At 32.2% G+C, this 14,422-nt stretch overlaps 2 protein-coding genes across 5 annotated transcripts; both read right to left on the bottom strand.

Moving 5' to 3' along the window:
- Positions 1–393: 393 nt before the first annotated feature.
- LOC108484297 (P-loop NTPase domain-containing protein LPA1 homolog 2-like) lies at positions 394–5,390 on the bottom strand. Of its 4 annotated transcripts, none has more exons than XM_017788030.2 (8): positions 5,075–5,388; positions 4,850–4,971; positions 3,707–4,035; positions 3,100–3,181; positions 2,577–3,002; positions 1,761–2,495; positions 1,567–1,677; positions 394–976 (listed from the first exon to the last, which is right to left on the bottom strand). In XM_017788030.2, the coding sequence occupies exons 2-8, from the start codon at positions 4,928–4,930 to the stop codon at positions 665–667; spliced, it is 2,076 nt and encodes a 691-aa protein (XP_017643519.1). In that variant the 5' UTR covers positions 4,931–4,971; positions 5,075–5,388; the 3' UTR covers positions 394–664. The 4 variants fall into 4 exon arrangements, with proteins under 4 accessions (XP_017643519.1, XP_017643518.1, XP_052880200.1 ...); XM_017788029.2 differs by having other exon boundaries at positions 4,827–4,971; positions 5,075–5,378; XM_053024240.1 differs by having other exon boundaries at positions 1,761–3,002; positions 5,075–5,390.
- Positions 5,391–9,332: 3,942 nt separating this feature from the next.
- LOC108486260 (ruBisCO large subunit-binding protein subunit alpha) lies at positions 9,333–12,755 on the bottom strand. Its single transcript, XM_017790221.2, has 8 exons — positions 12,441–12,755; positions 12,161–12,344; positions 11,362–11,483; positions 11,032–11,239; positions 10,805–10,950; positions 10,417–10,723; positions 9,877–10,328; positions 9,333–9,794 (listed from the first exon to the last, which is right to left on the bottom strand). The coding sequence occupies exons 1-8, from the start codon at positions 12,492–12,494 to the stop codon at positions 9,507–9,509; spliced, it is 1,761 nt and encodes a 586-aa protein (XP_017645710.1). The 5' UTR covers positions 12,495–12,755; the 3' UTR covers positions 9,333–9,506.
- Positions 12,756–14,422: the final 1,667 nt, after the last annotated feature.

The raw sequence follows: 14,422 nt of genomic DNA, 5'->3' as shown, positions 1-14,422 counted from the left end.
ATAAACAAATGAATAATTATATTAAACAATATTTTCTTTACCAATTTTTAAGGGAATGATGTATCTCTTTCTTCTCCTGTTTATCAATTTGTTCCAAAATCAAAATAAATCACAATGCATCAAAATATTTTTAAATAAGTAAAATTAAGGTAAAATACTATAAAAGTTATCATACTAACAATCAAATTATATTTTATTCTTTTTATTTAAAAATAAAAATTAGATCAAACTTTTAATAATCATACTATTAACAGACAATAACATATGTCGTATCATTAAACTTTTTTAGACCCCCACCCGGTTCTATCTATCGAGCTATAACTTACAACCCCTTCAGTTCGTAATCTACCAATTAATAAAACTATATATTAAAATATAAATGTTAACATAATATTTAAAATTTTAATCACATATCCCATAAATTTGTATGGAGCATGATAGTATCCAGGTCGAAGTAGACATAATCGTGACTTCATCGACCAAACATAACTTATTACGTCCCTAATTCGGTCATTCAGACACGACCAATTAAGAACCCTATATTTTGCTCATAATGTTATTGCCAACCATACCAAAGCATCACTATACACGAGAATAGAGGATGGAAAGGGTTGGTTAGCAACTTGCATTAGTTTACCATCGTCGAGAAAAAAAAACTGTATTGCTACCGCTCGGGGGTTCTGGAAAGTATGCAATCGTTGATTATTGATACGTGCTTCTTCATGTCTGGATTGCTAAGGGAGCGTTTCCTCATTCTAGCAAACCCCTTCTCGCTTTTCTCCCTAGGCACAGATAACTGATCACTCTTGCTAGCTTTATCCCCTTTTGTGGGAGTTGCTTGGTCCTCGGAACTTACTATTACCTTACCACGACGGTCTTCGTCCTCTAACCGGTCATCATTCTCCACCATATCCTCCATTGCCAGATCATCGTACTCTTCATCCGACTTTGTTGAGCCTTCATCAACGGAGCCTACCTATAAAACAGGAACGGAGAAAAATTAGACTGAAGTCCAATTAGCATGAAGCATGAAAAGGTATACGTACTAGAAAGCAGAACCTATTGCCACTTCAATCATCCAACATCTCACTGAACCAAGCTAACAATGTGGATAAATGGAAGTTAAACTACTTAGGAGGTCCCTGTATTAAAGGGACTGGATCAAATTAGTCCCTCTGTTATTATCACTTGGCTTGCGATATTGGATCAATTACCTACAACAAACAGGAATGATTCCTTTATATAAAGGGTAAATGTTAACTCTATTTCAATTTGGCCTTATTTGATTCTTTTTAATTGTACAAAAACTAAATCGATCCATTCAATAGTAGAGGGACTAATTTGATGAAGTCCCTATAATAGAGGGACCTCTCAGATACATTCACCGATAAATGGATAAGCCCATGTCATGAACATCAAGCACAACAACACAAATAATAAAAACTGGTAACTTGTTTGGGCCCAATTGCATGGCAGGTTGAGCTGCCGATTGCAAATTGATCTCTAAAGTCAATGTGACAATGATGCATATTTTCACCTCTTGTAGAATCTAAGACGTGTTCATACCTCTTCTTGGAACTGTTTGTGACGGTCGGCAAAATCTTCATCACTGTCCACCTCGGGTGGATCATCAACTTCTTCATCATCACTGCCAAACTCTGAAATTTCTTCTTTTAGCTGTGAGACAGAAAGAGAACTAATAAGCCCAAAATAGGCACAGCATTTCCACACTCATAAAAAAAATCATAGAAAGATGCTACCTCCTTTGCAGGACAATCGGACATCCTTGGTGAACTGCCACAAGAAGAATGATGTCTACTGCCTGTATCAGCTGCATCGCATCTCAAGTCATCCACGCTTCCAGCACGACTAGTGCCACCATCACTAGGCCAGGCACTGATTCCGAAGTTACCAAATTGAAGATTAACAGGTTCAGCCTTGCCAATTTGTAAAGGTCCATACAACGGAAGGCCTACTCCACCCGGACACATATGGCCAGAGATGGGCCTTCCATTACTATCAACTGATTTAACCGGCCAAGCTTTTGCCACAGACCCATCAGTGTTGAGAAGAGCCATCAATTGCCTAGAAGAACCTTGCCTCTGGATCAACTGAAACATTCCCTTGGAGCTCAGTGAATTGGCAGCACATTTCTTGTATTCATCGTAAATAACACCAACTGTATTTGCTACAGGATCATAAAGTGGCTCCCCAGCTTCATGCCTGCGGAAACAACTGAAAACTGTAGCATGTATGGCTGCCACACTTCTGTCGACATTTGTGTTGTTTATTTTGGGAACCAGATGCTTGTCAGCTCGTTTACATAGATAATCTTGTATCGCCCTGATATTCTTTATGTATTTCACATACTTGTTTTTTGCAGGGTCCAATGTCATGTACTTTGCACGAACTGCAAATCTTTCCAAGTGTTTGTCTTCATTCGAAATGTATATCATGAATGGTATAATTGAGGGGTGTTTCCTCATAAGCCCCATCTGCTCACAAAGAAAAAGTAAATCGGTGTAATAATAAAAGATGTCAACTTCGGGAAATGAACAAACCAAAAGTCTACTTACAACAAAAGTAAGGCTTAAGTGAACACCCTCAATAATTACAGACTCTTTTCTCTCTTCCCATGCGGTAATCAATCTATCTAGACTGTCAATGACCATCTCACTTTGTGCCTTAAATCCTTCAACTGCTATCTGTTTGGGACCAATCAATTCAGTACAAATAGAACCACTCTCCATTGGTTGGGCATCACACTTGCTAGCTGAAGAACCATCAGCTCGCTCACCTTTAGGAAATGATTGTGCAGTGCCTGCCAATTTTTTTGCCTTCTTTTTAGCCTTCGCTTGTGCAACTGCAACAGGATCTAAACACTCCCCAGCATGGTAGGTTGAAGCCCAAAGTAATGGATTTTCCTTTTCATCTACAAAACTCCTCATCATGTGACGAATAGAGTCAGTTGAAATTACAGTAGTAACTCCCAACCTGCTAGCCTGACATTATCAAAAGCACTAAGATTAGCTATTATGGGAAATGCAGTTACAACCATTACTGCCACACACATTAATATGCAAAGCAAAACAAAAATACCAGCAAAGCAGACAAAGTAGATTTGCCACAACCACTAGTGCCACACAACAGCACGGTTATAGATTCCTTCCTCTCCCGGATTCTGCAGTGAAGAGCAAGTACAGTTACAAGAGAAGACAAGTTGGTACTTCCATCTGATTTGAAGAACCCAAAGCAGAGGATATTGAACAAGATTAAATACTATTCTAAAACCCACTATCAAGATCCCAAAACAAATCATATACGTACTTTGTTACGAGTAGGCATGAAAGTCTATACATGTTACATTAAAACTTTATGGGTACTTGTGACAATAACCGTCCTTTTGTTGGAGAAGGCACCAACAAGTTAGTGAAAAAAAAGGAGGCAGACAATTGAACAATCCTCCATGGAGAAAATAATACTCGAATAGCCTATCTCTAGAAATATTAAAAGAAAATTTGTCATGTGAAATAAGATAAATAACTATGTGTGAATTACCATTCTCCAAGCTACCAGTAATACAGCAAGAAACTGCCAAGAAATGATGAAAAATAAAAGGAATGTGTGTTGATTCTAGATGCAAGCAATTAATTATATGCCATGTACATTGCAAACTTTTTGGCAGGTATAAGATGTCGCACGATACCTGCATGCCAAAATCAAGTCAGCCCTCTCGCTTGGACCCACATATTTATATTCGTAAAGAGCCTGGCAAACAACATCTAAGAAACATTTCCTTGTAACAACAATTGATGTGCGCCTTTTGTACAACTCAAAAGGTATACTCTTATCTCTAGTATCTTCCCCAGAAACTAAACAACTGCCTGCCTCTGTTCTATAAAAGTTAGTAGGATGGATGTCTTCCTTCTTGGTGTTTCCTTTCAAACCGTCAGAATTCAATGTCTTACTTCCCTCTTGAAGTAGAGAGTTGTAGGAGGATTTTCTTGTAATCAATTCAAAAGTCCTCTGGCTAATCTGGTAAGAAATACAGAGAGGACATTAAGGAAAAAGGATCCAATTGCCATAACAATTAAAGAAACATGAGAGTAAATATAAAATGGCATATCATGACCATGACCATGACCATGGATAGTACCATGAATTCTTATTAGGCATCTAATTGAGGAAAGAAACCAAGTCCCAAACTCGAAATGCATTCTTAAACAAGGCAGTTAATTTAACCTCAAGCCTTTTCCTAAATAAAATTATTAATATCTCCATAAGCCGATAAGAAACAGAAAGGTTTCCAAACTGAAACTTAATCAGTTAAACCGATAAACTGAACATTATTAGGCAATAAAATCACCATATGCTAGAAAAATATTTACAATTCGAAGGTGCCAACGGAAAATGGAAATGGATCAAAACTAATTTCATCTTGATTGATTTCGATAATTTCCATTGATCTGGAAGCTATAGTCCAAAAAACTAAGCATCAAGCATCTCGTTCTAAAGGTAAACTAAGAAAATGAAAATTCTATGACAACGACACAATAAAGAATTTTTAAAAAAAAATGTCACTATCAATTTCTTAAAACTAATATTCTATTGACTCAGCAACTAAAGCAGAAAATGATGTTATATCGAAAAAGGATTTAGAAAACACGTTAGAAACAGTCCAGATCTTTCAATGCGTCAACCAAACAGAAATCGAGATTAAATCACAAATTCATAATCAAACAAAAATCAAACCAAAATTCATCTAAGCAAAACACACACACACACACACACACAAGAATATGATTTTTTTTTTTTTTTTTTTAAACCTTAAAGGCATGACGAGCTTTACATCCCATGAGTTGAAGAGTGCCTTGAAGAACAGGACGCGTGTATCGAAACGACAGCGTTTCATCTCCTTTCTCGCCTTCATCCACCACAACTATATACAACACCTTCGCTGACTCCCCCATCCTTTTCGCGCCAACAAAACCAGAAACCAAAACGTTAAAAAAAAAGAGTCATGCAATAAGGCAATGTAGAAAAGAATCAATGAAAAAGATATGAGAAATTCTACCTGAATATATTTACAGCGAAAATCAGCCAAAAAGAGAGGGGAAAAAAAAAAGAAACTAGAAAGAGTAAAAGCGGAGAAAGATCGTTAGGGTTTGCCTATCGTATAAAACGCCATTTTTTTCTGAAGAAGAAGAAGAAGAGAGAATGAATTGGTAGCCACCATTTTGCTTGGCCGTGTCAGCACCATACCACGCAGCACACGGGCAGAGCTTCCACGAGTCTTTTCTTCTTTTCTTTTTTCTTCTAATTCTACGGAAATACCGCTCGAGGGAAGAATCGCGGGGAAAATATTATATATAAGAAGACATATATCGCCTTGTGTTGGCCAAGGAATAACCGTAATACACGAGACACGGGGTAACCATAAAACCGGTAAAAAGTAACATGGATTCTCCATCTTTGTGTTAATTTTTTATTTACTTTTATTATTAAAATTTTATAATATATAATGGATTAATTTTTAATAATATAAATGAATAAAATTTTTAATAGAATGATCGATTTACTCTTTAATTTAATTTACAAAAATGGGTATAATATAATCACTCTTAATACATGGGTCTTTATAATACTTTTACTCATAAAGTTTATCTTATAAGTAATTTTAAATTTTGAAGAATTTATAATGTGAAATAATTTAAAATAAAAATTATGAAAATGAATATTAAAGGATAAAATACATTAGCAGTCACATAAATATTTTTTTGTCACTTAATTATGAAAAATTACAAAATGATCACACAACTATTCAAATTTTTCTTTTTTATCATCGCTTAGATAACATAAAAATGAAAACACCCAAAAATTCAAAATAGTTGAATGACCAAAAAGAAAAAATATAATTAGGTGATTACTAATGTAGTTTACCCTTTAAATTTTAAAGAATTCCTAACGTGACATAATTTAAATAAAAATTTAAGAAAAAACTAATCTTATAAAATAGATGTTTTAAAAATTTTAGTTTTAAGGTTTTCAAAGTTTTGTAGAAGTTTTATAGTATGCGATAACGTTCAATTTTTCCTTAAAATTTTCATTTTAAATTTAGCTACATAATATTTATATGTCATTTAACAATTAAATTAATTATTTTAGTAACAAATTTACTTAATTGATATAATCTTAATAGTTTAGGGATGGAATTAGAATAATTTAAAATTTAAGGATCAATTTAAAATGAGGATCATTGTTTAAGGATAACTAGTACAATTAACTTTTTTATTATTTTTCTTGAAAATGCTGGTCACAATTTGGGAAGTAAATCCGAATACATTTAAGTGGCTAATAATTTTCAATTTAATTTAAACTTTATATAAATGAAATTACCTAACTAGCTCCTCTCTTTTTTTTTTTTTTTTTTTGAAGTTTACAGAAATGGAGTCAAGCTTAATTATAGCTTGAATTCGAATATAAATAATTTAAAAATAAAATATACGAATTAATTTCATTTTTTATTAATTATTGAGTATATTTTAAAAAATAAATATTTTATATTTTTTCCTTTTGAAATTAATTAAAAATTGTCGAAATCTTAACCCGTAAACAAGCAATTAAATTTTCCCATAGTTAGTCCCTCCAAAAAAAAAAATTCTATAGTTATATCATTGTTGTGATTAGATAAAACTAAAATCTTGATTAATTAAATCTTTAAAAGGAATCGACAATTAAATTGTGTTTTCAAAATCATTGGAATAAATGCCAATCGAATATGAATGTGATTCGAAATTGGGAAAATAAATAATATTTTAATAATTATTTGATATATTTATTAATATTATTTTGAAATTTTACATGGGGATTAAAATTTAATATTTAAAATAAATAAATGAAATATATATAGTATTTTTTAATTCGTTTGTGAAATTAAAATATTCGATGACTAATATATTAAATAATATTTTAATAAATAAATATAAAATAATTTTGCATAAAATCTCAAAAGAGTGGAAGGATAATATAGCTTTATGGCCATTTTTATTTTCTTTTTAAGATGTGGTCCAATGCTCTAAGAATTCATTAACTTAACTAATCAATAGTTTTAGAATATATTATTATTTTATATAAAAGATGAAGGGTTTAAGTGTAAATTTATTAAAATATTAGAATTTATAATTGTCATTATATACTAAATAAGTGTTGGGTGGTCGATTGAGTCTTAATTCGATTGGTATTGATATTATTATCAATATAAGAAGACATGAGTTTAAATGCAGTAAAGTGCATTTATCCTTTTAAATATTGGGAGGACTCTTTTTTTTTTTTTTTTCACATTATAGATCTGAAGAAAATGGTCTCAGAGGGACCATGGTCTTTTTTAACTACTGCGTTCTTCTAATTCATCAACTTTCAAGGGGGGAAATCTGGAGTAGGTAGATTGTTCATTTGCTGGTTTTTATGTACATGTACATGATCTTCCATCATGTTATGCTATGGGTTCGTTTATGAATATTATTAGTCTTCACCGTCAAAGTAAAAGTGTCATGATAGAGTGATTGATGTTAGTTTAAGGTATTGTTGGAGTCGACCTAAAGGAACATGGGTATGATAGATGTAATGGATTGTTGGGCGTCATCAAGAATCCTTTTCCAATATGTTTTCTGTAAATTGTGCGAGCTCATTAAACATAATGTTTAGGCAAAGGTGAAGCAATGGTGAACTTGTGTCATTAGGTTTTTTAGATAGTTGATTGTCTTAACGAAAAGGTTTAAGGTGAAGGTATAACAATATTAATTCGGGTTTAAGATAATTTCTGATTTATAAATAAAATATAAATGTAAAATAATTTAATGCATCCAAAATTTCATTTTATGACTAGACAAGTGTTTATCATTTGTTAGCAAAAGGAAAAAGTTGAAAGATAGAAGTAAATTACAAGTTGAAGGACAATATCCATAAATATACATACAATCATGTAAAATTTCCTTCACTTAAATTGGATGGCAAAAGAGAAAAGCACCAACGGTGGAGAATCGTTGTTGCTTAAATACATACGCGGCTTCAAATTTATTGCTAGCCTGAATAGAAACTAACGAGATGGATTAGCTTCCTTTAAATAAGGAAAACGAAAAGGCATAATATTAAATTTAGTCCTTAATATTTACATTAATTATTAATTTAGTTTTCAAACAAACTGTTTAAATCGAAAATCAAACCCATCCTATTTTTTATAACATTACAAAAATATATTGTGATTTTTAATCTATAATTGAGTTAAGAAAGGCATCTCATGATTTTTATAATTTTAAAATAAGATTAAAATTCCATTTTGCATGATTTAGAATCAAAGTTAGGCCACAAATTATTTTATGCAATTAATTCTTATATGTAAATTTAATTATTATATTATAATTTCATCAATTTTAGATATTATATTCTTTTAATTTTAAAATTTTAATCTAAAATTAAACTGTAACAAATAAATCTAATTGATCAAAATTTATTATTAATCTATTAAATATGTTTACAAAATCATATTTTAAAAATAATAAATTTCATAAAATTAGTAATTAATTAAGATTAAAATTTTAAAATTATAAAAATATGTAAACTAAAAATAATTGGATTGTAATATAAACATTTTAAATATTTGTTCTAATAATTTCATTATAAGTTCGATCATATTTTTTTTTGATACAATGTCTAAAACTACTAATAACCCTTTTCCAACCCATAAATAGAAGTATAGTGTGTTTCAACGTACTCAAACTCAATCCTCTTGCATTAATAACAATACTCATACCAATCGACTCAATCTATAACTTACATAAGAACAAATTTTGTGACATAGCTCACTACAAATAAGGAAATGATGATAATCTACAGTTAACTCATTAAATTATTAATAAATTTATATTTTAATCGCTTAACTTTTAAAATTACAAAATGATCAATGAATTATTCAAAATTTTTATTTAAATCACTAGATCGTTAAAACCGCTTCGTAAAAAAATTTCATTCTCTTCCCTTTTACGCTTTAATTTTTTCATAAAATAATTTTAAATTTCACTTAATTTGTTCTTTTTCATTTCCAACATATCGATGAATCATTAAACTCATTAATTAAACTTTTAAAAATAAATTAATAACCCAACAATTAAAATAAAAATTTTCAAATAATTAAATAATTTTGAATAATTTAACAATCATTTTATAATTTTCTTTTAAATTTAATCATCAAAAGGAAAATTTTCTAATAGTTTAATGGATTTTGAATATAGTTTACCCTATTATTAACTTAAACTGAAGATTAGACATGGTAGTCATAGTGGCAAGAAATAAATTTTTTTTTACTGCAATGTCTAATCAAACATTGTTCAACATCCCTAACCTTACATTGCATCCACAAACCATTCTTTTATTAAATCCAATACAAAAATAGGGCACCAAACCTACATCATTGCTCATTCAATCCCTGAAATTTCTTAAAATCCTAGTGATTAAATGGTAAGACCTTCAGGAGGAGCAGCTGCAGGAGCCTTTGGCTTGGCTTTCTCAACGACAATAGCTTGAGTCGTAAGCACCATTCCCGCAACCGAAGCTGCGTTCTGCAACGCACATCTTGTCACCTTTGCCGGGTCAATAACTCCAGCTGCCAGCAAGTTCTCATACGTGTCTGTCATTGCATTGTAACCGATCTCCCACTCGCTGTTCTTTACCTTCTCCACCACTACCTCGCCTTCCATTCCTGCATTTTGAGCTATCAACGAGGCCGGTGCTACCAAAGCCTGCATGGAAACATAAAGAATCACGTTTACAGCAGTTTACAAATAGTTGACCTGAGGGTTAATCGTTGTTCGTGAGAGTTACCTTCTGCACAATGTCGGCTCCTATGCGCTCTTCAGGGTCTTCAAGCTTATCCTTAATTGCAGGGACGCAAGTCGAGAGATGAACTAATGCAGCACCACCACCAGGTACAATACCTTCCTCTATGGCAGCAAAGGTAGCATTCTTGGCATCTTCAATACGTAGCTTGCGATCCTCAAGTTCAGTCTCAGTTGCAGCCCCAACCTTAATGACTGCAACACCACCAGATAGTTTAGCAATCCTTTCTGCCAATTTTTCTGTGTCGTAAACAGAATCTGTCTCGGCTAGTTCTTTCTTTAATTGTTGCACCCTAGCTTGTATTTCATCCTTCGAAGCGGCATCGGCAATTATTTGGGTTGAATCCTTGGTGATGATAACTTTCCTGGCTATACCAAGCTGCTCAACAGAGGTGTTCTCGATTAACAAACCCAGATCATTTGCTTGGAACTCGGCACCTATGGTTTTGATAATGAAACAATCATTAAAAAACCATAATGGAATGTTCTAAAAATAATTATAAGAAACCGACAACAATTTACATACCAGTAAGAATGGCAATATCTTGAAGGACAGCTTTTCTTCTTTCGCCGAAACTCGGAGCTTTAATGGCTGCAACATTAAGGATACCTCGGAGTTTGTTCACTACAAGTGTAGCAAGAGCCTCTCCGGTAACATCCTCGGCAATTATAAGCAATGGAGCTCTTAACTGAGTAGTCTTCTCCAAGAGGGGAATTATGTCCTTAATAGCTGTAATCTTTTGATCAGTTACTAGCACCCTCGCATTCTCGAATTCACAAATTAATTTCTCGGGATTTGTTACGAATTGCGGTGAGATGTAACCTCTGTCAATCTGCAAAAGAAACAACCATAAGAACAACAAAGGCTTTAAGTGTTGAAAAAAAACAACAGTAAAAAATGAATCATCATCTACCTCCATTCCTTCTTCAACATCAACGGTAGTCTCAAATGAAGAAGATGACTCGATTGACAAAACACCATCGGGGCCGACTTTGTCAATAGCATCAGCTACCATTGTTCCAATAAGGTCATCATTTCCAGCAGAAATCGAAGCCACAGCTGCAAAGTAAAACCTTAAGTATTGTGATTAAGGGACAATTCAACTTGCCAAATTCGATCTATTATTTTTCCGCAGAGTACCTTTGATATCATCACGGCCTTTAACAGGCCTAGCCTTCTTTTCCAACTCTTCTATTAAACTTTGTACGGTTTTATCTATACCCCTTTTCACTGAGACCGGATTTGCACCCGAAGTAACAGTCAAAAGTCCTAGTTTGATGATTTCCCGTGCAAGTACCGATGCCGTAGTCGTCCCGTCACCTGCAGAGTCATTAGTTTTACTCGCAACCTTCATCATCAACAGCCAAAGAACAAACAAACAATGTCAGCATAAACGACCATATCACAGCAAGATTAAAGGCTTATCAAACCAAAAAAACAACAACAAACAAGATTAAAGCACGGACCAACCTCTCTGATAAGAGCAGCACCAGCATTTTCCATGGCATTAGGAAGCTCAATAGCTCTAGCTATTGTCACCCCATCGTTAACGACTTTCGGACTTCCAAATTCATCCAACACAACATTCCTCCCTTTTAGAACAGCAAAAACATATAGCAATTAACATACTCGAAGGTCATCCATCAAAACAAGTACAAATACACTACGGCTTTGTAAACCCAAAAACACGTAACTTTTCAAACCAAAGCTTGATTTCTAAACCGCGATTTTAATCCAATCCAAAAAGCCAAAATTTTTAGCTTAAAATTACCTTTTTTATCTTCTCAAGAGTAATGATAAATACATTCAAAATTTCCAAATACACTTTTCCACCTCAAGTAAACAGCTCCACCGCACTTTTCAACATCAATGGTAAAAAAGGCCCTGAATGTTCTTTCAGAGGCGAACAATATTTGAAAATTTGCTTTAGACCCTTAAATTTTAAAAATTTAAGTAGCACCCCTAAAATTTGTAATTTGTAATTTAATTTTTCAAAATTTTTTGTTATTTAAAAATTTCTAAAGTTTTAATTAGACTTGCCAAAATTATCAAACATTTTCATTAATTCCTCCAAAATTTTAGCCAGAACCACCAAGCTTATCGCCAAGATAAGCCACTGTGCTCACAACTAGCATCATTTCTAAACTCTAAAACAAATCATACATTACAAAGCATTGCAAAATAAAGCCAATATAATATTTTGAAAAATTAAAAACATAAATGAAGAAACAAAAAATAAGGTGATAAAAAGGAGAAAATTAAAAGGTACCCCTAGGACCAAGTGTAAGGCCAACAGCATCAGCTAACTTATCAATGCCAGCCTGCATTGCAGCTCTTGAACTCTGGTCAAAAGCAATTTCTTTAGCACAAGCCTTCACACCAAACCGGTTGTTTCCTTGCCTATAATTTACCCTTTGGTTCTGTCTCTGATTTCCCTTCCTCCTTAAACTCCCCTGCAATCATCATCAATCATAAAAAATCTAAAATAAAAAACCAATTTTGCAAAAAAGAAGGGGGGGGAATGAAATGAAGGCATTGAAGGAAAGTACCTTGTTGGGAGAGCAAAGAATAGAAGCTGAAGAAAGAGCATTTGCAGAGGCCATTTCTTTTTGTTGTAGTTTGATGAACAAAAATGATAAGTAAAACAATAAACAAGGTAAAGGCTTTGTTTTGGTTTCTGGGTTTTTGGGAAAGAGTGGATAAGGGTAGGCAGGCAGAGAGTGTGTGTAGAAAGAACTAAAGCAAAGGCGTTGAGGGCTTTAGGGCTAGTTTTTTTGTTCTTTTAATATAAAGAGTAAATTGCTTCCAGAACGTTCTTCCATTTTGTAGAACCCTTTTGTTTGGCTCTTTGTTGATTTGGTAATACCACGCCACGGATTCAATTTAAGCTTATTTAGGATCATGTTATCTAGGATAGATGACACTCAAGGTGACTAAACTATTAGTATATTTAAATTTTAGTTATTTAACTTTAAAATATTATAAAAAAGTAATTAAACTATTTAAAAGTTTTTATTTAAGTCATTAGACTGTTAAAATTATTTTTACATGGCCTTATATATTCAAACTGCTTGCACTAACAAAAGTTCTCCTCCCCCTTTTCTTCTATAGTTTAATTTTTTTTCATGAAATAGCTTTAAATGTTATAAATATGCAAACAAAAATTTGAATAGCTTTCTTCTCTGATTTTCGATACCGACTGTCAAATTGACTTGGATCCAAGGTATGTTCTTTTACTGGTCGATGGGTATTGATTCACCATATCAATCATCGAATCGTTGCTTGGAACTCACTAATCGGGCCTTAAAAAGGAAAAACCTTAACAAACAGTGACTTGAATAAAAACTTTTAAATAGTTCAGTAACTAAAATGAAAACATTTGTATAATTCAATACCCATTTTGTAACTTTTTGAGATTGAGTGACCAAAACATAAATTTACTATTAGTTTAGTGATATTGGATGTAATTTACCTTTTTATTTATGGGTATAATAAAATCCGTTGATATCGAGAAAAATAAATTATAAATTGATATATCAATACCAACTCAATTCAAAATTATTGTCTAAAAAAAGTTTAAAATATTATTTTAAATATAATTAATGGCCCATTTAGATGGGCGATGCGTTTACTTATAGTTAGTGTAAAAATAACAGGTTGAGATTAGATATTATAGCGTGAGACAAAAAAGAAACTAAACACACTGCATTGAGGGTAAACACCTATACGAAAGGGCCCTAAATTTAATATATAATAATATATTGGGTAAATTACATCTGAGGTTACTAAACTATTAGTAAGTTTATGTTTTGATCATTGACTTCAAAAAGTTATAAAACGATCACTAAATCACTGAAAGCTTTTATTTAAGTTACTGAACTATTAAATTCGCCACAGTATGGCCTTCTCTGTCCTCACCTCTAGCATCAATTGTCTCCTCTTCTATAGTTTAGTTTTTTTTATGAGATAACACTCAATGTGACAAATTTGCGAACCAAAATTTGAATACCTTTCTTCTTTAGTCTCTAACATTGATATCAGAACAACTTGGATTTGAGATATGTTTTACTCATCAATAGGTATTTTTCCATGATACTGATTGTCGAAACATTGCTTGAGCTTGCCAATTGGACTTTAAAAAATAAAGACTTAACAATCCAATGATTTAAATGAAAATATTTGAATACTTTAGTGACTATTTTGTAACTTTATAAAGTTAAATGATCAATATGTAAGTTTACTAATAGTTTACTAACATCCAGTGCAATTTACCCAAATGTTTTTAATAAAGTTAAAATATGTCATCCCGTCTTGTACTTTGGAAAAATTTAAAATCTAGTCCATATACTTAAAAGAGATCTTAATCTAATAATGGACATGGATAGTATTTCCTGTCAAAATTTTCTAATTTGGTACGTTGATTTTCTTATATAATGCAAAAAAATTGATGAAAATTAAAATACTAATAGTATTAAATTATTAATGATTGAATTAGATTTTAACTTTTTCAGTCTAAATCTCAAAATTTATC

The sequence above is a fragment of the Gossypium arboreum genome, chromosome 13, assembly GCF_025698485.1.
Source record: "Gossypium arboreum isolate Shixiya-1 chromosome 13, ASM2569848v2, whole genome shotgun sequence".
NCBI classification, from domain to species: Eukaryota; Viridiplantae; Streptophyta; class Magnoliopsida; order Malvales; family Malvaceae; genus Gossypium; species Gossypium arboreum.
This window is presented reverse-complemented; position numbering and strand designations above follow the sequence as displayed.

What these genes read in the sequence shown, in the direction of transcription:
- LOC108484297 (XM_053024239.1), bottom strand. Translation starts at nt 4,970, where the DNA reads ATGGGGGAGTCAGCGAAGGTGTTGTATATAGTTGTGGTGGATGAAGGC. An exon ending in CCGATTGTCCTGCAAAGGAG is followed by an intron (nt 1,678 to 1,760) that starts GTAGCATCTTTC and finishes TCTGTCTCACAG; the next exon opens with CTAAAAGAAGAAATTTCAGA. An exon ending in ACAAACAGTTCCAAGAAGAG is followed by an intron (nt 977 to 1,566) that starts GTATGAACACGT and finishes CCTGTTTTATAG; the next exon opens with GTAGGCTCCGTTGATGAAGG.
- LOC108486260 (XM_017790221.2), bottom strand. Translation starts at nt 12,494, where the DNA reads ATGGCCTCTGCAAATGCTCTTTCTTCAGCTTCTATTCTTTGCTCTCCC. An exon ending in ATGTTGAAGAAGGAATGGAG is followed by an intron (nt 10,724 to 10,804) that starts GTAGATGATGAT and finishes TTTCTTTTGCAG; the next exon opens with ATTGACAGAGGTTACATCTC. An exon ending in AGATATTGCCATTCTTACTG is followed by an intron (nt 10,329 to 10,416) that starts GTATGTAAATTG and finishes TCAAAACCATAG; the next exon opens with GTGCCGAGTTCCAAGCAAAT.